Here is a 22514-nt window from a genome sequence, read left to right as displayed (position 1 = left end):
TCCATCCACCCATCCAGCCATTCACTCATCCATCCATCTATCCATCTACCCATCTATCCATCCATCCATCATCCATTCACCCACCCATCCATCCACCCATCCAGCCATTCACTCATCCATCCATCTATCCATCTACCCATCTATCCATCCATCCATCATCCATCCACCTGTCCACCCATTTACAAAATCCACCCACCGACCCACCCATCCATCTCTCCATTTACTCATCCATCCATCCATCCACCCATCTGTCCACCCATTACCCAGCTACCCATCCATCCATCTACCCATCTATCCACTCACTCATCCACCCATCTACCCATCCACCCACCCTCCCACCCATCCACTCATCCATTCATCCATCACCCACCACCCATCTACCCATTCATTCATCCATCCATCCACTCAACCACCCATCCATCCACCCATTCATCCATCCATCCATCCATCCCACCCATCCATCCATCTATCCATCCACCCATCCATCTATTCATTCACTCATCCATCCATCTATCCGTCTATCCATCTACCCATCTATTCATCCATCCATCATCCACCTGCCTGTCCACCCATTTACTCAATCCACCCATCCATCCATCGCTTCATCTACTCATCTATCCATCCACCCATCTATTCACCCATTATCCATCTACTCATACATCCATCTACCCATCTATCCACTCACTCGTCCACCCATCTACCCATCCACCCACCCACACCCCCATCCACTCATCCATTCATCCATCCATTCATCCACTCATCCATCCATCCTTCACTCACCCATTCACCCATTTATTCATTCATTCATCCATCACCTGCCACCCATCTACCCATTCATTCATCCATCCATCCACTCATCCACCCATCCATCCATGCATTCACCCACCCATTCATCCATCCATTCATCCATCCCACCCACCCATCCATCTATCCACTCATCCATCCATCCTTCACTCACCAATCCACCCACCCATCCATTCACCCATCACCCTTCCACCCATCTACCCATTAATTCATCCATCCACTCATTCACCCATCCATCCACCCATTCATCCACCCATCCATCCATCTATCCACTCATCCACCCACTCATCCATTCATGTATCACCCATCCACCCATCTAACCATCCATCCATCCATCCACTCATCCCTCTTTCAATCCATCCATCTATCCATCCATTCATCCATCCACCCACTCATCCATCTATCCATTGATTCATCCACTCATCCATCCTCCCACTCCATCCATCCACTCATCTATCCCTCAACTTATCCATCCATCTATTCATCTATCCATCCACCCATTCATCCACCCATCCATTCCCTTCCATCTTTCCTTTTTTTTTTTTTTTTTTTAAGATTCCCAGACCAAGTATCTCTCCCATAGAAGTCATCCTTGGGTACTAACACTACTATTGTGTCCCGGAGCTGGTTCCTTCTGGTGGGTTCTTGGTCTCGCTGACTTCAAGAATGAAGCCGCAGACCTTCGCAGTAAGTGTTACAGCTCTTAAAGGTGTTGTGGACCCAAAGAGTGAGCAGCAGCAAGATTTATTGTGAAGAGCGAAAGAACAAAGCTTCCACAGCGTGGAAGGGGACCCGAGCGGGTTGCCCCCATTCCATCTTTCCAACCATCCACCCACATTTACCAACTTCTACTCTGACCTTTAGCTATTCACTAAAGAAGCAGAAAAATCAAACTCAGCCCCTAACCTTGTGAGGCTCTCCATCTTGTAGAGGAGACCCACAGAAAACAGATAAATTATGAACCTTCCTAGTAAGGACTATTGAAGAGGCCAAAACAATAGGTTTGGGGGATTTAGGGAAAGGAAGGCCAAATAGGGGTAGGTCAAACACAATCGCTGTCTCTGGGCATGACTTTGCACCCCTGCTCAGCTCCCCGCCATCAGCCCATGGAAACAGATCTTGCTAAGGTCACCAGTGACCCTCTAACTGCCAATCCCAGAGTCATTCTTCTCACTGTATTCTTGACCTTTCCTTTCCTGACCTTTGACATTGGCCATTGCTCTGCTGGGTTAGGGTTAGGGTTAGGGTGCTGCACTGGCCATTCCCACCTCTGTCTGCCAGCTAAGGTGGAGTCCCCCTAGGCCCCTCAGACTCAACCTGTCCCAAAGGACTCCATCACCACCTTTTCATCCTCTAGCCCACCGGCTCCACTGTCTACCCCCATCACCTTGACAAAAAACTCAGGTGTCATTTTTGACTTCCTGTTCTAATTCCCACACTCATCCAGTCCTGCCCATTCCACATCAGAAACAACTCTTGCCCATCCCTTCCTTTCCATCCCCACGCCCACTGTCCTGGCTCCTCCTTTTTCTGAGTTTCCTGACTTCCAGCCTCACACTCTAGTCCATCCCCCAGTGTTGATGACTACAGGGATCACCTCTGAGCTCCCCAGACCAGGCCTCCCCAGACCTGGTCCTGACTGTATAGTCTCTATTTCCTCCTCCCCAGCAGCCCCTTCAGGGTTAGGACTACTGAACTCCTATTCATCTTTCAAAACCCCATTAGTATTCCCTCCTCCAAGAAGATATTCCCTCCTGGATCTCTGATGCCTCAGCCTGGGCTCCCACAGGTCCCAGTCCTGACTACCTGGGGGCCTGGAGGTGTCTACATGGAGCTTTGCTTCCCCTAGCTTGGCAGCTCCTTGAAGGCTGGGCCTAAGAAACTCCTACTCATCCCTCAGGGCCCCAGCTCCTTTGCCCTTCCTACAGGAAGCCTTCCCTGCCCCCTAGGCTGGGCCTAGGTGGAGCGCTCACCGCAGGTTGGTTTTCTGCACGGAGAAGCAGTACTCGTTGATGCCAGTGGTGGGCATGCGGCTGCGGAGCACGTCCTGAGCTGTGGGGACGTAGCCCTCCTCGGTGATGCGCTCCAGGTGGGACAGGTAGCTGCAGAGCAAGGAGTCCTGAGGCCCAGCCTTCCAGCCAGCCTCCCTTTGCTTCCCAGGCCCTACGAAAGGCCCAGCAAGGACCCTGCTGGGGGAGGAGAGCTCCCTGGCTGGGGGTGGGGTCCCTGGAGTTGGCAGATGGCCCAGGAGCGTCCCCCACCTGAGGCAATGGAGCCCCAAGGAAAAGCAGCTTCACACGCAGAGCAGGGTGACCCGAAGGATGGCGTGACATGAGGAATGGCCTCATCGAGGAGTGGTGTCCCCCAGGAGAGCTGCTATGCCAGAGGTGGCGCTGCCCCAAGAATGCTAGTAGCCTGGAAACAGTCTTCCCAGACATCAAGCCACCTTGGACATCCACCATCACACCTAGTACAGGATCCCACTAGGAATAGGGTCACCCCCAGAACAGGGTCTCCCCTGGAACAGAGTCCCCCCTAAAACAGGGTCACTCTAGGAACAGGGTCCCCCCAGGAACAGGGTCACTCCAGGAACAGGGTCCTCCCAGAATAGGGTTCCCTCAGAAACAGGGTCACCCCCAGAAAAGGGTCCCTTCTAAAACAGGGTCACTCTAGGAACAGGTTCCCTCCAGGAATAGGGTCACTCCGGGAACAGGGTTCTCTAGGAATAGGGTTCCCCCAGGAACAAGGTCCCCCCAGGAACAGGGTCCCTCCAAGAACAGGGTCACTCTAGGAATACAGTCCCCCCAGGAACAGGATCGCCCCTAGGAACAGGGTCACTCCAGGAAAAGGATCAACCCCAGAACAGGATCCCCCAGGAAATAGGGTCTCCCAGGGAACAGAGTCATCCCCGGGAACAGGGTCCCCCCAGAAACAGGGTCACCCCTGAAACAGGGTCCTCACAGGAACAGGGACTCCAAGGCCCAGGGTCACTCCAGGAACAGGGTTCTCCAGGAATAGGGTTCCCCCCAGGATCAGGGTTCCCCCCAAGAACAGGGTCACTCTAGGAATACGGTTCCCCCAGGAACAGGGTCAACCCTGAAACAGGGTGCTCGCAGGAACAGGGACCCCCAGGCACAGGGTCACTCTAGGAACAGGATACCCCCTAGAACAGCGTCTCCCCAAGGAACTGGATTCCCTCAGGAACAGAGTCACTCCTAGAACAGAGTCCCCCTATGAATAGGGTCATTCCAAGAACAAGATCACCGCCAGAACAGAGTCCCAAGGAACAGGGTCCACCCAGGAACAAGGTCATTCCATGAAGGGAGTTCCCCCAGGAAAAGGGTCACCCCCAGAACAGGGTCCCCCGGGAATTAGGGTACCCCTGGAAGGACCTCATCCTGGAACAGGACCACCTCACAGCCCATCTGCGCCCACAATATCTCCTGCTGCAGGAAGCCAGCCAGCCTGGCCCCTGCCCTCAGCTCCTCCCCACGCGCCCATCCCCTGCAGACCCCAGACTCACTACACGGCTGAATCGAGCAGGTGGAATTCCCGCCGACGCTCATAGCAGGCCCGGATGCCGGCATCTCTCCACAGCCACTGCATGGCCGCAGCGTAGCGCTTTTCAAACGTGGTCACTTTATAGGGGTCCTGGCTCATGACCAGGCTAGCGTGGTGCTGGGGAGGGAGGACGGGGGCAGTTAGGGTAGCCTTTCTGAGTGGGGCTGCCCTCCGCAGGCATCTCTGCAAGCCCCCGCGTCCCTCCCTGAAACATGCTCTCTTCCCACTGCTCTCCTTCTTCCCCAGAGCTCCCGAGCCCCCTGCACACTTCTGATTTGTCCTCCATCTGTTCTTGCATGGATCCCGAGAGGGAAAAGCACAGGCCACCACATGAGGGGCTGCAGAGGGCATATGTGCTCGGGCGAGCCCAGGCTCAGAGGGAGCATGGCACCCACAGGGGTCAAGGGCCTCCTTGGCACCCAGCCCCGCTCTTTACACTAGCTGGCTCCCAGGAAGCACGGCACTCACAGTCCCCCCATTCTACAGATGAAGCGACTAAGACACAGAGGACTGAAGCAATCTGCCCCTCAGAAGTCCCCCAGAGGCGCGTGAACCCTGAGCTGCCCGCCAGACTCTGGGATTCCCCTTCTTTTCCCCAAACAGCCCTAGCTCCCTCCAGGCACTCGCGTTGCTCAGACCTTTGTGATGGACTCTGTGTTGTGTGTGCATTTCTCTGTGTTTGTTCATGTACAAGCGTGCTCGTGTGTGTGTGTGTATAGATGTACACATGTGCATGGGTGTGTCTGGGTGTGTGATTTGTTTGCATATTTGTGTGTGGGGCACGCGCATGTATCCTTGGCTACATTTGTGGGTGCGTGCATAGGTGTGCTTGTGTGTGCATTTGTATGTGTGCACACATGTGCGTGCTTGTGCATGGGGGGATTGCATGCAGGCATGTGTGTATCCTTGTGAGTTTGTGTACGTGCATGTGTGTATGTGTGTGCATGTGGGAATTTGCATGCATGCTTGTGTGTGTTTATGTGCATGTGTGTGTGTGCATGTGGGAATTTGCATGCATTCTTGTGTGTGTTTATGTGTGTGTACACGTGCATGGGCGTGTTTGGGTGTGTACATTTGTGTGTGCACTTATTTGTGTGCATCTGTGTGGGGGCAACTGCATGGATCCTTGTGTGCATTTGTGTGCGTGCACATGTGTGCACGTGTGTGCATGTATATGTGTATACTTATGTGCGCACTTGTATGTATGCACACGTGCACGTGTGTGCATTCATTTTTGTATGTGTGTGGGTGTGTGCATGTGGGCATGCGTCTGTATCTTTGTGAGCATGTAGGTATGTGTGTGTCCTTGTGTGCATGTCTGTGCGTGTGTGCATACATGTGCGTGTGTGCATTTATGCGTGTATACTTGTGTGTGCACTTGTATGTATGCACATATGTCTGGAGGACATGGCCCTGCCCCAGGGTCTGGGGACCCTTCCCTGCCTGCCCTGCCCTGCCCTGCCCTGCCCTGAAGTCTGGGGAACTTGGCCCTGCTCCGGGGTCTGGGGAACCCTGCCCTGGGCCCCTGCCTGCCCTGGGCCCCTGCCTGCCCTGGCGGCTCACCTTGCTCTCGGGCCTGCTGAATGGAATCTGCAGCCGCTCCATGGCCTCGATCATGGCCCGCATGGACACGAAGATGTTCTGGTAGACCAGGGGCCGGAAGCCCTTGCGCTCCTCCTCCGAGTAGCCGGCGCCGTGGATGATCCGCATCTGCTTGATGAAGGTGCTCTTCCCGCTCTCGCCTGGGCCTGGGGATGGAGCAGCAGAACCGCTCAGCCCTCCACGGGACTCCCACCCCCGACACCCCCAACCCCACGTCAGACACCCCCAACTCCACGCCAGGCCTCCTGGGTTCAAACCCCGGTGCAGCCGGGACCTCACTCAGTGACCTTAGGCTAGCGGCTTTGACGCTCTGTGCCTCAGTTTCCCCATCTGTAAAACATGAACCTCAGGCTGGGCACGGTGGCTCATGCCTGTAGTCCCAGCACTTTGGGAGGCTGAGGCAGGCGGATCACCCGAGGTGGGGAGTTAGAGACCAACCTGGTAAACATGGCGAAACCCCGTCTCTATTAAAAATATAAAATTAGCCAGGTGTGGTGGCTCACGCCTGTAATCCCAGCTACGCAGGAGGCTGAGGCAGGAGAATCGCTTGAACCTGGGAGGCAGAGATTGCAGTGAGCTGAGATCACACCATTGTACTCCAGCCTGAGCGACAGAGCGAGATCCTGTCTCAAAAAAACAAAACAAACAAACAAAAAAACAAAACATGGACCTCAACAGACCATGCCTGCTGCATCAAACTGAGGGCCAAATGAATTGATTATAAAATGCTCACAGTAAGGGTCGCAAACTCCGGCTGCCTGAGGGCCAGATCCAGCTATTTTTGTGTGGCCAGAAAGTTTTTGTTTGTTTTCTTTTTCTTTTTTTTTTTTTGAGATGGAGTCTTGCTCTGTCACCCAGGCTGGAGTGCAGTGGCGCGACCTCGGCTCACTGCAAGCTCCGTCTCCCGGGTTCACACCATTCCCCTGCCTCAACCTCTCTGAGTAGCTGGGACTACAGGCGCCCGCCACCACACCTGGCTGATTTTTTTGTATTTTTAGTAGAGACGGGGTTTCACCGTGGTCTCGACCTCATGATCCACCCGCCTCGGCCTCCCAAAGTGCTGGGATTACAAGCGTGAGCCACCTGGCCAGTTTTTGTGTTTTTAATACTTTTTATGGTTATGGTTCTTATGGGTTTTTTTCTTTTTTCTTTTTTTCTCTTTTTTTAGACAGAGTCTCTGTTGCCCAGGCTGGAGTGCAATGGCGCAATCTCAGCTCACTGCAACCTCTGGCTCCCAGGTTCAAGTGATTCTCCTCCCTCAGCCTCCCAAGTAGCTGGGGTAACAGGCGCGTGCCACCACGCCTAGTTAATTTTTGTATTTTTAGTACAGCTGTGGTTTCACCATGTTAGCCAGGCTGGTCTCAAATTCCTGGGCTCAAGTGATCCGTCTGCCCCGGCCTCCCAAAGTGCTGGGATTACAGGCGTGAGCCACCGTGCCTGGCCTATTTTTATTATTTATCATAACAATACTAATATGTATTATTTGCTACAATAATTTCAGGTAGAGAAACTTTTACGAAAGAAATAACATAGGATAAATAGGGCAAGGAGTAATTAGGTGACTACGATAGCCACGCAGTCAAGGAAGGCCTCTCAGTGGAAGTGATTTGTGAAGGCCAGAAGGTCGCTGTCAGAATCTTAGAGGGCACACCAGGCGACAGTAACAGCTCGTGCAAAGGCCCTGGGGCAGGGCCGCACCTGGCATATTGGAGGAACAGTGAGGAGGCCCTTGTGGTTGGAGCAGCGTGAGGCGGGGGAGAGAGGAAGGAGGGGAGGGTGGGTTGTGCTGGGCCTTGTGGGTTGCAGGGAAGTCTTGGGCTTTGACCCTGAGGGACTTTGGAGCCATGGAGGGCTGTGGGCAGAGGAGGGACTGGCCCTGACTCAGGTGCTCACAGGCGCCCTCTGGTGGCTGCTGCAGGGAGGACAGGCTGTGGGGGGTGGTCTGGGGGAGCCCGGACCAGGGCAGTGGGGACTGCGTTGGTTCAGGTGAGCAGCCGTGGGGCTGGACCAAGGTGGCTGTCATGGAGCTGGAGAGGAGAGGACATATTTGAGAGACACTGGGGAGACAGAATCGACCTGACCTTGCTGACAGATGGTACAAAATCTGGCAGGGTCCTTGCAGGGCCAGCCACAGAATTTCTGGGGCTGGGTGCAAGCTGAAACTTCAGGCTCTTCTGAGCCTGGAACCCTCCGGGACAGCCCAGTTCGCGCACCTGCCAAACCAGCCCTGGGTCCGGGATACTGATGCTGGAGTCTTCAAGAGCCTGGGACTAGAAGTTCAAAGACACCAGCTCAGCCCCCCGCTAAGCTCTGACATCCCAAGGCTGCCCTTCCCCCTCTCTGTGTGTCAATTTTCTCATCTGTAAAATGGGTATGATCCACCAGGTGGGAGGTGGGGGCTGGAGGCTTGCCCAGCATCTCGTCTGGCTCCTGGGGGCACCAGCATGGGCCCCATCCAGCGATGGGAGAGGGGATGGGACTGCTTCTGCCTCCAGGGTTGGCGTGCAGAGGGCGGGGGTGGGGGTCGGTGCAGGCAGGACTTGATCGAGCAAGCGGCAGCAAAAAGGGAAGGAGTGGCTTGGTTGGGGCCCAGAAAGAGGAAATGGGAGCAGAGGAGAAGGCCGGAGCACGGAGAAGGGGCGGGGGTGTCACCTCCCATCTCCCCAAAGGGCTGTCTCCAACGCCTCCAACTCCACCTAGCAGGTGCCACCTGCACACTGGAGAGCCATGGGGGCAGGTCGGGAGTGGCCGCCTCGCCTCTCCAGTCCTCAGTTTCTCCAGGGGTCATGTCTATTTGGCTCAAAGTCAAGAAACAGGCTTTTCTCGGCTGGGCACAGTGGCTCATGCCTATAATCTCCGCACTTTGGGAGGCTGAGGTGGCCAGATCACTTGAGGTCAGGAGTTCGAGACCAGCCTGGCCAACACGGTGAAACTCTGTCTCTACTAAATATACAAAAATTAGCGGGGCATGCTGGTGGTCGCCTGTAATCTCAGCTATTCGGGAGGCTGAGGCAGAAGAATTGCTTGAACCCGAGGCAGAGGTTGCAGTGAGCTGAGATCGTGCCACTACACTCCAGCCTGGGTGACAGAGTGAGGCTCCGTCTCCAAAAAAAAAAAAAAAAAAAAAAAAAGGAATAAAGAAAAAGGCTTTTCTCTTGCTGTAAAGGACGTTCACACGGAAATTGGGAAAACTGGCAAATTGCAAATCAGGACTGTGTGTTAGCGGAGGGCACTGTGTCATGCTTTTGATCAAGGTCCTGCAGTGTTTTTCCTTCTCAGTGCAACTCAAACTCGCTGAGTATTTAGGGAGGAAAAGGTATCAGGGGCCAGGCACAGTGGCTCATGCCTGTAATCCCAGCACTTTGGGAGGCCAAGGCGGGTGGATCACCTGAGGTCAGGAGTTCGAGACCAGCCTGACCAATATGGTGAAATACAAAAATTACTACTAAAAATACAAAAATTAGCTGGGCGTGGTCGTGGGCGCCAGTAATCCCAGCTACTCAGGAGGCTGAGGCAGGAAAATTGCTTCAACCTGGGAGGCAGAGGTTGCAGTGAGCCGAGATCACACCACTGCACTCCAGCCTGGGTGACAGAGTGAGACTCTATCTCAAAAATAAAAAAATAAAAAAAGGTACCAGGTCTGCAACTTAGTCAAAAATGGTTCAGAAAACAGTGTATATGCTTGGGCATGGTGTAGCGGCTCATGCCTATAAATCCAGTGCTTTGGGAAGCTAAGGGAGGGGGGCGGCTTGGGCCAAGGAGTTCAAGACCACCCTGGGCAACATAGTGAGACCCCATCTCTACAAAAAAAAAAAAAATATATATATATATATATATATATATTTAGTTAGTTAGACGTAGTGGTGCACACTGGTAGTTACAGCTACTCATGAAGCTGAGGTAGGAGGATCATTTGAGCCCAGGAGGTTGAGGCTGCAGTGAGCCATGATCACACCACTGCACTCCAGCCTGGGTGACAGAACAAGACCTTGTCTCAAAAAAAAAAAAGTTTCCAAAAAAAATTAAAAACTAGGGCTGGGCGCGGTGGCTCATGCCTGTAATCCCAGCACTTTGGGAAGCTGAGGCAGGCAGATCACCAGGTCAGGAGTTCGAGACCAGCCTGACCAACATGGTGAAACCTGTCTCTACTAAAAATACAAAAACCCTGTCTCTACTAAAAATACAAAAATTAGCTGGGCATGGTGGCACGCACCTGTAATCCCAGCTACACAGGAGGCTGAGGCAGGAGAATTGCTTGAACCTGGGAGGCGGAGGCTGCAGTGAGCCGAGATCATGCCACTGCACTCCAGCCTGGGTGACAGAGCCAGACTCTTTCTCAAAAAAAATAAAAATAAAGGGCCGGGCGCGGTGGCTCACGCCTGTAATCTCAGCACTATGGGAGGCCGAGGCGGGCGGATCACGAGGTCAGGAGATCGAGACCATCCTGGCTAACACGGTGGAACCCCGTCTCTACTAAAAATACAAAAAATTAACCGGGCATGGTGGCAGGCGCCTGTAGTCCCAGCTACTTGGGAGGCTGAGGCAGGAGAATGGCGTGAACCGGGGAGGCGGAGCTTGCAATGAGCCGAGATCATGCCACTGCACTCCAGCCTGGGCGACAGAGCGAGACTCCATCTTAAAAAAATAAATAAAATATAAATAAATAAATAAATAAACAAACTACTTAAACGACAACATCCCCCAGGTCCACAATCTGAAATTCTCTGATGCAGAGCTGTGAGAGCTTCAGATTCCAGAATTTATTGCATGTTAGGATGGGGACATGTCAACTCACTAATATTCCTGCAGCGGAATGTAGGAATGGAGTCACTGCAATAAACAAACATCCTCCCGCCCATTTCTTTGAGTTTCTCATGGAGACACTATGGGGGACCATCCAGTTTTTGGAGCTTTGGCTATTTGGGGCTAGTAGCAGAGGGAATTGTGAGCTTGCTGGCCCTTGACTGGGTGTCCCTGGTGAGCTAAGAGCTGGAGTCCCACCATCTGTCCTGAGCCTCACCACGAGAGGGGGACAACTCTTTTTTTTTTTTTTTTTGAGAGGGAGTCTTTCTTGCTCTATCGCCCGGGCTGGAGTGCAGTGTCGCGATCTCGGCTCACTGTAAGCTCCACCTCCCGGGTTCACGCCATTCTCCTGCCTCAGCCTCCCAAGCAGCTGGGACGACAGACGCCCACCACCACGCCCAAGCTAATTTTTTTTGGTTTTTTTAGTAGAGACGGGGTTTCACCATGTTAGCCAGGACGGTCTCGATCTCCTGACCTTGTGATCCACCCGCCTCGTCCTCCCAAAGTGCTGGGATTACAGGCATGAGCCACTGCGCCTGGCCAAGAGAGGGACAACTCTTAGCCCTGTTTTCATGTGGGGAAACTGAGTCTCGGGGCCGTTGAGGGAATTGCTGTGGGTCTCACAATTCCTTCAATGGTCCTGGTGAGTGGCAGACTGGGATTCAAACTCAGTTCTGTTTGAGTCCAGAGCCTATGGGCTTTTATTTTTTATTATTATTATTATTTTTGAAACAGGGTCTCACTCTGTCACCCAGGCTAGAGTGCCGTGGCTTGATATTGGCTCACTGCAACCTCCGCCTCATGGGTTTCAAGCGATTCTCCTGCCTCAACCTCCAGACTAGCTGGCATTACAGGTGTGCACCACCGTGTCCGGCTAATTTTTGTATTTTTAGTAGAGACAGGGTTTTGCCATTTTGGCCAGGCTGGTCTCGAACTCCTGGCCTCAAGGGATCCACTTGCCTTGGCCTCCCAAAGTACTGGGATTACAGGCATGAGCCACCTTGAGCTTATGGGTTTCTAAATTATTATACCTGGAGGTTACTTTACCCTGCCTGAATAATTATAACAATCATAATAAAAATCACAGCTAGCATGATTTAAATCTTACCGTCTTCCCAACCCCGAGCCCAGAGACTCTACGGATCCCCAGTTAATCCTCACAGATTCTATGATTTTCCCATTTGCAGATGAGACACGGAGGACCAGAGAGGTTTAGTGACTTGCCTTGGGTCACACAGCAAGTGGAACCCCAGGGGAGTAAACTTGGGGTCGTGTGAGTCCTTCACCAACAAAATGGGACACGGCCAGTCGAGCTGGGGTAGGTGTCATTAACATGTCTGTTAAAGCGATGTTTTTACAGACTCTGGGAGGCTCGACAGCTCCTTGGGGTGCGGCATTGAGCCCAACTGCCGATGACTGGACTTTTTGAGCTCCTGTCCCCCAATTGCCTTCCAACCCTCAGATCTTCTTCTTCCTTTTTTTTACTTTTTGTTTTTATTTTTATTTTTTGATATAGAGTCTGGCTCTGTCACACAGACTGGAGTGCAATGGTGTGATCTCAGCACACCGCAACCTCCACCTCCCAGGTTCAAGCGATTCTCCTGCCTCAGCCTCCCAAGCAGCTGGGATTAGAGGCGTGCACCACCACACCCGGCTAATTTTTGTGTTTTTAGGAGAGACGAGGTTTCACCATGTTGGCCAGACTGGTCTTGAACTCCTGGCCTCAAGTGATCCACCCCTCCTCAGCCTCCCAAAGTGCTGGGATGACAGGCCTGAGCCACCGCGCCCAGCCAGGACTGGACCTTTTGGGCTCCTGTCCCCCAGTTGTCTTCCAACTCTCAGATCTTAGTTTGCCCCAAAAGTGCAGAGAACAAACAGAAGTCTCGGCGAGCAACAGTTGGCTTTATTTTGTGATGCACTGATTTTTTTTTTCCTCTTCTGCTTTGTTATAGGAAATAAATGATAATCCTTTGCCACCTGCGACACAGATTTGATGACTCAGGGATGGGTCATCACCCGAAGCCTGAAGAGCTGTGTGAGAACCCCCTCTTTGCAGTCCATTGCTGTCCTGAAGCCGCAAAGGATTCTGGGACCTCTCCAGTGCCCCCTGACCCCCAGACAGCCCCCAGCTCCTGGATAGAAATGGGGGGAGTGATCTGTCTTAGGACACCCCCAAAGGCCATGCGGCCCAGACGGGAAGTTCCTGCTTCCTCCTGGGCACAGAGGAGGAGAGGAGGAAGTGGAACCGGCAGATGCCAGGAAGGAACTGGGTTAACCGTGCCAAGCCCCAGTCATCACAAGGCAACTGGAGCCAGCTATGTGCGCAGAGTCCAGCACCAGGCCCTCACAGGAAACGCAGCTGCTGGGGAAGTGGGGAGCCAGGCCGGGCAGCCGCAGGGGCAGGAGGCTCGGCCTCTCAGTCCCGCTCTGGCTCAGACTAGCTGCTGACCCCCAATAAATCCTGCTGCCTCCTTGGCCCTCATTTTCCCCATCTGGCACTGGGGTTCTGTGGTGTTTCTGAAGGCAGGCGAACAGGGCAGTCAGGAGCATGGACTTTGGAACCAGAATTCTAGGTGCGAGTCTCAGCTGTGTGACCTTGGGCAAGTCGCTCTGCCTCTCTGAGCCTCAGTTTATCCTTTGGGGGAAACTAGCAGTGCCTGCCTCAAAGTGCTAAGAACAGGCCGGGCACAATGGCTCACATCTCTAATCTCATCATTTTGGGGAGGCCAAGGCAGGTGGATCACCTGAGGTCAGGAGTTCAAGACCAGCCTGGCTAACATGGTGAAACCCCGTCTCTACTAAAAATACAAAAATTAACCGGGCGTGATGGTGCACATTTGTAGTCCCAGCTACTCAGGAAGCTGAGGCAAGAGGATTGCTTGAACCCAGGAGGCAAAGGTTGCCGTGAGCCGAGATCGCGCCACTGCACTCCAACCAGGGTGATAGAGTAAGACTCTGTCTCAAAAAAATAAAATAAAATAAAATGTTTAAAGTGCTAAGGACATAACTGGTCCCTTTCCCAGCTTTATTTTTCTGTTTTTGTTGTTGTTCACTTTCTTTTCTTTTCTTTTTTTGTTTTTGTTTAGAGACTGGGTCTTGCAATGTTGTCCAGGCTGGTCTTGAACTCCTGGGCTCAAGCAATCCTCCTGCCTTAGCCTCCCGAGTAACTGGGACTACAGGCATGTGCCACCATACCCGGCTCACGGCTTCATTCTGACTCTCCCCCTTCCCCAATATGAGGGTTGCTTCATGTCAGGGACAGACCCACCCCCACCCTGGTCTTTTTGCCATCTTCCTCAAAAGGATCAGCCACCTCCAGGTAAAAAAACAAACAAACAGCTTTTGGATTCAATTCCTGTTTCCAAGAAGGGACAGAGGTCTGGAGGTTGCCCTCAGACCCGCCTCCAGGGATGAGGTGGTTTAAACCACAGTCCACAGTGCTACATCAGTGCCTGGGGACATGGATGACATCCCCTGCCCTCCATCAGTAGAAGGGGCTTCCTGCTTTGAGGCTGGCTGAGTAGTGCCCAGAGTGGTATGTGGAAGGGACTTTCCCAGCTCCAGGAAGATATGATACAGTGTCTGGGGGAAGTTCTCCCCAAAAATGATTCATTCATTCATTCATTCATTCAGCATTTCTTGAGCATCTACTATATGGCAGGCTCATTGTACACCTGTGCTACATGCTGGAGACACAGGGATGAAGAAGACAGATGTGGTCCCTACCCTTTTGTTGCTTGCTGTATAGCTGGAGAGATAAACAATAAACAAGTAAACAAATAGTGAGGGCCAGGAAGAAAAATCAAACAGAGTAAGGGGAAGGAGAAGATAGGACTGTCTTTATAGCTAGGGTAGTCAGGGAAGACTTCTCTGAGGAGGCAACACTTGGGTTGAGACCTACATGGAGTGAAAGGGCCAGCCAGGCAAAGGTCAGGGATAAATGACCTTGAGGTATTCGAGGAAAGAGCACTAAAAGTGATAAACCCCTAGCTTGATAGATCAAGGAAAAAATGAGCAAAGGCAGAAATGATCGATACCAAGAGCAAAAGAGAGGACATCACTGCAGATCCTACCGACAGTAGCAGGAGAACAAGGGAATGTTATAAATGTTATGCCAATAAATTTGATAACACAGGCAAAATGGACAAATTATTTGAAAGACACAAATGATCAAAACCCACACAAGAAGAAGTAGATAGCCTAAGTAGCCCTATTTATTTAAAATAATAAGACATATTGATATGATATGTCATAATGTGACATAATATGACACATTAATATGTCAAATATAGATAGATAGATAGATAGGTAGATAGATAGATTTTTCTTTTTTTGAGATGGAGTTTCACTCTTATTGCCTAGGCTGGAGTTCAGTGGTGTGATCTTGGCTCACTGCAACCTCTGCCTCCAAGTTCGAGCAATTCTCCTGCCTCACCCTCCCAAGTAGCTGGGACTACAGGTGTGCACCACCACACCCGGCTAATTTTTGTATTTTTAGTAGAGACGGGGTTTCACCACGTTAGCCAGGATGGTCTCGATCTCCTGACCTCATGATCCACCCTCCTCGGCCCCCCAAAGTGCTGTGATTGCAGGCGTGAGCCACCGCGCCCGGCCCTGATTTTTTATATTTTTAGTAGAGACGGGGTTTCACCGTGTTAGCCAGGATGTTCTCAACCTCCTGACCTCATGATCTGCCCACCTTGGCCTCCCAAAGTGCTGGGATTACAGGCATGAGCCACTGCGCCTGGCCTTTTTTTTTTTTTTTTTTTTTGAGACAGAGTCAGCTTTGCTCTGTCACCCAGGCTGGAGTGCAGTGGCATGATCATAGCTCACTGCAGCCTCAACCTCCCAGGCTCAAGTGATCCTCTCACCTCAGCCTCCCAAGTAGTTAGAACTACAGGTGCGCACCACCATGCCTGGCTAATTATTTTATTTATTTATTTATTTTAGAGACTGGGTCTTGCTATGTTGCCCAGGCTGGTCTGAAACTCCTAAGCTCAAGCGATCCTCCCACCTAGGCCTCCCAAAGTGCTAAGATTACAGGAATGAACCACTATGCCCTGCTGAAATATTCTTTTATCTAGTTCAGTAAGAGGGATCAAGGCTAGAGTTGAAAGGGCCCTTGACTGGGTGCAGTGGCTCACGCCTGTAATCCCCACACTTTGGGAGGCCAAGGTGGTAGGATCGCCTGAGGTCAGGGGTTCGAGACCAGCCTGGCCAACATGGTGAAACCCCATCTCTACTAAAAATACAAAAATTAGCCGGGTGTGGTAGTGCGCACCAGTAGTCCCAGCTACTCAGGAGACTGAGGCAGGAGAATCACTTGAACCCAGGAGGCGGAGGTTGCAGTGAGCTGAGATCTCACCACTGCACTCCAACCTGGGGGACAGAGCAAGACTCAATCTAAAAAAAAAAAAAAAGAGGCTGGGCCCTGTGGCTCACGCTTGTAATCCCAACACTTTGGGAGGCCAAGGCGGGTTGATCACCAGGTCAGGAGTTCGAGACCAGCCTGGCGAACATGGTGGAAGCCCATCTCCACTAAAAATACAAAAAAAAAAAAAAAAAAATTAACTGGGCGTGGCGGCGCTTGCCTATAATCCCAGCTACTCAAGAGGCTGAGACAGGAGAATTGCTTGAACCCGGGAGGCGGAGGTTGCAGTGAGTTGAGATCTCACCACTGCACTCCAGCCTGGGTGATAGAGCAAGACTCCGTCTCAAAAAAAAATAAAAATAAAAATAAGAAAAGAAAAAAGAAAGAAAGGGCCCCCAGTGAAGGTGCAGTTCCTGGGGGTCCCCTCCATCCCACTCGATGTTCTCTCTCTTTCCTCTCGGGCTGCCTCTTCCCACTGAACGAGGAAAGGATGATAGCAACCATCACGGGATGATCAAGCTCTTTGCCCGGGGCAGACAAACGCGAGTCCAGAAGACTTGAGACCTTCTCCAGCCCCCAACTCAGAGCTCGGGGATCCCAGGAGACCCTCCCAGGCTAGCATCCCTGGGCTTAGGCCAATGGGGCCATAATCAGGGAAAGGTAGTTGGGGAAACAAGCTACGGGAATGAGAAGACCCTGAGGTTTCAGAGATCAGAATTTTTTTTTTTCTTTTGAGACGGAGTTTTGTTCTTGTTGCCCAGGCTGGGGGTGCAATGGTGCAATCCTGGCTCACTGCAGCCTCCACCTCCTGGTGTCAAGCGATTCTCCTGCCTCAGCCTCCCCAGTAGCTGGGATTACAGGCACATGCCACCACACCCGGCTAATTTTTTTGTATTTTGAGTAGAGACAGGGTTTCGCCACGTTGACCAGGCTGATCTCGAACTCCTGGCCTCAAGTGATCTGCCCGCCTTGGCGTCCCAAAGTGCTGGGATTACAGGCGTGATTTATTTCTTTTATTTATATTTATTTATTTATTTATTTATTGACAATGAGTCTTGCTCTGTCATCCAGGCTGGAGTGCAGTGGCCCGATCTCAGCTCACTGCAACCTCTGCCTCCTGGGTTCAAGCGATTCTCATGCCTCAGCCTCCCAAGTAGCTGGGATTATAGGTGTGTGCCACCATGCCCAGCTAATTTTTGGTTTTGTTTGTTTGTTTATTTGTTTGAGATGGCTTCTCACTCTGTCACCAGTCTGGAGTGCAGTGGCATGATCTCAGCTCACTGCAGTCTCCACCTCCTGGTTTCATGCAATTCTCCTGCCTCAGCCTCCCAAGTAGCAGGGACTACAGGCACACACCACCACATCTGGCTAATTTTTGGTACTTTGGTAGAGATGGGGTTTCACCGTGTTGGTCAGGCTGGTCTCGATCTCCCGACCTTGTGATCCACCCACCTCAGCCTCCCAAAGTGCTGGGATTACAGCATGAGCCACCATGCCTGGCAAATTTTTGGTATTTTAGTAGAGACGGGGCTTCACCATGTTGGCCTGGCTGTGTCTTGAACTCCTGACCTCAAGTAATCCCGCCCGCCTGGGCCTCCCAAAGTGCTGAAATCACAGGCTTGAGCCACCACACCCAGCCAGAGTTCAGAATCTTGAACCGTTACTGACATCGACTCCCCCATCTGAAGCCTCCGCATGGAAGCCATCACCCTGTTTTGTTTTCTCCTAGATAATTCTTGTTGCCAGAATTATTTTATCTGCTTATGAGTTTACAGACTAAATGTCTTGGCTCCTTCACAGGAAATGAGATCCAGGAAGACAGAAATATCTTCCCGTTTGGCTGCCTCGTTCCTGGGAGCTACTCAATAAATCTTAAATGAATGAATAATGAATGAATGAACCAATGAACCAATCAATCCATCCTTTCTAGCCCCCAAAGGAGCCCTAGACAAGCCCTCTCCAGCCATGGCAGGGAGGTAAAGGCGAGAGGGAGCGTCCTGGTGAAGGAGAGGCTGGAGCCGGCCCCTCCCTTGCGGGCGGGCTGGCCAGAACGGGTTGCACACCTGAGCTCATCATTCCCTCGCCATGACACAGACAGGTAGGGCATGCTGGGCCTGCCCGGCAGGGGCCCGGTAGAGCCACGTCTGCTATTGTGTATGCCCCACGCAGTGGACAGGCCTGGGCACCTGGCCGCTGGTCGCACGTTGGACAAGGAACTTGGCTTCTCTGAGCCTCAGTGTTTCTCATCTGGAAAATGGGTTCCAGGATCCCCATTCCCTGGGAGGAGGCGAGGGCTCCACGATGCCAATGTCCAACCTAGCCTGATCCGCCTCCTTGCCCCGACACCCCTGCTGGCTGCCCACCGCCCACTGCTCACCACCCACCGCCCACTGACCCTGGACTCACCCAAAAGCAGCAGCTTCAGCTCCCCGCGGTCCTGCTTCTTCTGCTCCAAGAGGATCCTGTTGATCTCCTGGTCCACCCGGGCGGCGGCCTTCTCGTCCTCCGTCAGGCACCAGGGGCAGCAGCGCCAGGTCAGCGAGCGGGCCATGGTGCGGTGGCCTCAGTCGGCACCGGGTGGCATCGCCCCCGGGCCCCTGCTGGCCAGGGCAACCCCCAGCCCAGCCGGCCCTGGAGAGGGCTCCGGGCAGCCGGGTGCACAGGGAGGCTGCCTTTTTCTTGGGGGTCACCCCCCAGGGACCTAGACTTCCTTGCCTGGAACACCCAGGAAGCCCGGCTCGGCGGTGGCAAGGCTTGAGTGCTGGGAACAGGGTGGGGACGGGAGGAGGTGGGGAGGCCAGGGCTCCCCGCCCACCTCCAGACCTGCTCAGACCCGGCCCGACAGGTTGACGGTGAAGGGCGCCGGGAGAGGGTGAGGTGGGGGCCCCAGGGAGGGCGGGGCGGTGGTGGGAAAACCCCCACCGCAGACTGGGTCCTGTGTGACCAGCAGGGCCCTTCTTCCTCCTTCTGGAGAAGGGGCGGATTCTCCTCAGGCTTCACCCGGAGCTGTCCCCCTCCTCGGAGCCAATCAGGAACCGTCAGACCCGTGCTACTGCTGATACATTATATATATATCATATATATATGTGTGTGTATATATATATATATGTATATATATATATATTTTTTTTTTTTTTGAGACAGAGTTTCACTCTTGTTGCCCAGGCTGGAGTGCAGTGGCAGGATCTTGACTCTGCAACCTCTGCCTCCCAGGTTCAAGCAATTCTCCTGCCTCAGCCTCTCGAGTAGCTGGGATTACAGGCATCCACCACCACACCGGGCTAACTTTGGATTTTTAGTAGAGAAAGGGTTTCACCATGTTGGCCAGGCTGGTCTCAAACTCCTGACCTCAGGTGATCCACCCGCCTCGGCCTCCCAAAGTGCTGGGATTACAGGCATAAACCACCACGCTCGGCCCTTCTGATATATTTTTAAGAAACAGCTCAGGCCAGGTGTCATGGACTGTTTCCAGCAACTCTGCCCTGACCTCAGGTGATCCACCCTGCAGAGGTGGGCGGCTCGCCTGAGGTCATGAGTTCGAAACCAGCCTGGCCAACATGGCGAAACCCTGTCTCTACTAAAGATACAAAAATTAGCCGGGTTTTGGCTCACATTAGCTGGTTTTATACTCACATCACCCTGTGTAGTTACTACTGTCATCCCTGTTTGACTGATGAGGAGATTGAGGCACAGAGCAGGGGAGTGACCGGCGGGGCTGGCACAAGGCAGAGCCGGGAGCCCATCCCTCACCTGCGGGGCCCCAGAGTCTAGACGCCTACCAGGCAGATTCCAGGCAGGGCCATCCCTTCACTGTGCATGCATTCATGGAGCGCCAACTGTGTACCAGGCACGGTAGCCAAGAGACACAGATCCCAGACCTCCTTACCTAAGGTTCTAGTTAAAGAACAGATAATAAAATAAATTTTAGGCTGGGCCCGGTGGCTCACGCATGTAATCCCTATACTTTGGGAGGCTGAGGCGGGCGGATCACAAAGTCAAGAAATCGAGACCAGCCTGGCCAACACGGTGAAACCCTGTCTCTACTAAAAATACAAAAATTAGCCGGGTGTGGTGGTGCACGCCTGTAGTCCCACCTATTTGGGAGGCTAAGGCAGGAGAATGGCGTGAACCCAGGAGGCAGAGGTGGCAGTGAGCTGAGATCGCGCCACTGCGCTCCAGCCTGGCGACGAAGTGAGACTCCATCTCAAAAAAAATAAAAAATAAAAGAATAAAAAATGTGGCCAGGTGAGTGCAGGAGCTCACATCTGTAATCAAAGTATTTTGGGAGGCCGAGGCGGGAGGATCACTTGAAGTCAGGAGTTTGAGACCAGCCTGGCCAACATGGAGAAACTCCATGTCTACTAAAAATACAAAAATTAGTTGGGCATGTTGGCACGCACCGGTAGTCCCAGCTACTTGGGAGGCTGAGGCAAGGGAATCACTTGAACCCCGAAGATGGAGGCTGCAGTGAGCCGAGATCATAACACTGCTCTCCAGCCTGGGCAACATAGTGAAACCCTGTCTCCAGAAACAAACAAAACAAAACTCTCCCTCTCTCTCTATGTATATATATACACACACACACATACATATATATACACATACATATATATACACAATATATAGACACACATACATATATGTATATACACATACATATATACACATACATATATATACACAATATATAGACACACATACATACACATACATATATATGTATGTGTATATATACACACATAAAAGTATACATTTTAATATACATATATGTATATTATACATAAAAATATATATGTGTGTATATATATACACACACGTGTAAAATATATATATTTTTTAATACACCTGAGCCCATTGGATGGTGAAAAATTCTGCCAGAAAAATTAAGCAGAGATGTTGTTGGGGAAGGTTCAAGGTCGTTGCTCTAAATGGATCAACAAAGGTGGCACAGACAAGTGATATTCAGGATCAGAAGTCAGACAGGCAGATCGGGTGTAAAAGGGACTTTGGGAGTGGACCTCACTGGTCAAGGAGATCTTCCCAATGAGTGCCATGAGGCCGCCCTGACCTGATCCCTCTGGGACTTCAGGGCCCTAGGGGTGGGCTGGCGGCTGGCAGCTTGGTAGAAACGTTGCTGCTTCCTAGGTACTCAGAGCCAGAGTGTTTGGGTGAAGATTCCCCACCCCCATTGACAGGCTGTAGAAAATTCTAGAAAGTTCTGGATCAAAACTCTCCTCCCCAAGAGATACACGTAATTCTTGTACTTCGGGGGCCTCTGGTCCCTTTACAGATAGGGCAAGGCTCAGAGAGGGTGAATTACATGCCCAGGGCCACACAGTCATTGGCAGCCACCATCCCCACCTCCTCCCAGACACCAGGGCTCGGTGACAGCCGTTGACGCAGCTTCACCAGCTCAGCACAAACGTGTGGTTTTCTCCACTGTTGATTCATAACGAATGGCAGATGGGAAGTACGATAGGGGCCCCCATCTGGTCACTGGGGCTGGCAGGTGCCATCTGCCCACCCAGCCACCCATCTTCCCGCCCCCAACCGGATAGCAGCAACGAGGGGCAGTCCCATCCAGGACAGGCAAAGAAACGCAGAAATAGGTCGTGGCTGTGCAGATCTTCCAGGGTGGCTGAAACAGAAATGACCAGCAAAACTGGGAGACGAGGCTGAGCCACAGGCCCCACAGGGTGAGCCCAGGGGGCCACTCTCCTAGCATCTCCCTGCGGCATTTTTGGACAGGATACCAGCACCCGCCATCTTCACAGCCTGGACCAGGGTGGCAGACCCTCTGTGGCTCCCGCTGGCTTCAGAATAAATGAGCCGGCTCCCTGGATCCAGGGCCCAGGCTCTGCCCACTTCTCCAGCTGCTGAACAAACCTCCCTTGCAGTTCCCTAAACGGGCTGAGCTACTTCCTTGCCACATGCTGAGCATTTGTCGTGTATTATTAGCTCAGCTGGGAACACCAGGGTGAGCTTGTGTGTGTAGAAAATATTTCTTTCAGAAAACGCATAAAACCTGAATGTATTACCTAATAAATTGTTGTGAAGCCGGTATCCAAAGGATCCACTGAGGCCAAGACAGGACATTTTCAGGCCGGGCGAGGTGTCTCACGCTTGTCATCCTAGCACTTTGGGAGGCCAAGGTGGGCAGATCACCTGAGGTCAGGAGTTCAAGACCAGCCCGGACAACATGGTGAAACCTCGTCTCTACTAAAAATAGAAAAGTTAGCCAGGTGTGGTGGTGCACACCTGTAATCCCAGCTACTCGGGAGGCCGGGGCAGGAGAATCGCTTGAGCCTGGGAGGTGGAGGTTGCAGTGAGCTGAGATCGTGCCACTGCACTCCAGCCTGGGCGACAGAGCGAG

At 52.3% G+C, this 22514-nt stretch overlaps 1 protein-coding gene across 1 annotated transcript in view; it reads right to left on the bottom strand.

Annotated features, from left to right (window-relative positions):
* GNA15 (G protein subunit alpha 15) overlaps nucleotides 1-19142 on the bottom strand; it is a 28199-nt gene extending 9057 nt beyond the window's left edge. Inside the window, exons 1-4 of the mRNA XM_003819253.5 lie at nucleotides 18548-19142; nucleotides 5929-6113; nucleotides 4328-4482; nucleotides 2778-2906 (exon numbers count right to left, since the gene is read on the bottom strand). Of these exons, the coding sequence (XP_003819301.1) occupies nucleotides 2778-2906; nucleotides 4328-4482; nucleotides 5929-6113; nucleotides 18548-18692 (614 nt within the window). The 5' untranslated portion in view covers nucleotides 18693-19142. The remainder of the gene's footprint in view (nucleotides 1-2777; nucleotides 2907-4327; nucleotides 4483-5928; nucleotides 6114-18547) is intronic.
* Nucleotides 19143-22514: the final 3372 nt, after the last annotated feature.

This window comes from Pan paniscus, chromosome 20, assembly GCF_029289425.2.
Source record: "Pan paniscus chromosome 20, NHGRI_mPanPan1-v2.0_pri, whole genome shotgun sequence".
NCBI lineage: Eukaryota > Metazoa > Chordata > Mammalia > Primates > Hominidae > Pan > Pan paniscus.
The sequence above is the reverse complement of the archived record's forward strand: the minus strand, read 5'-3'. Positions and strand labels throughout refer to the sequence as shown.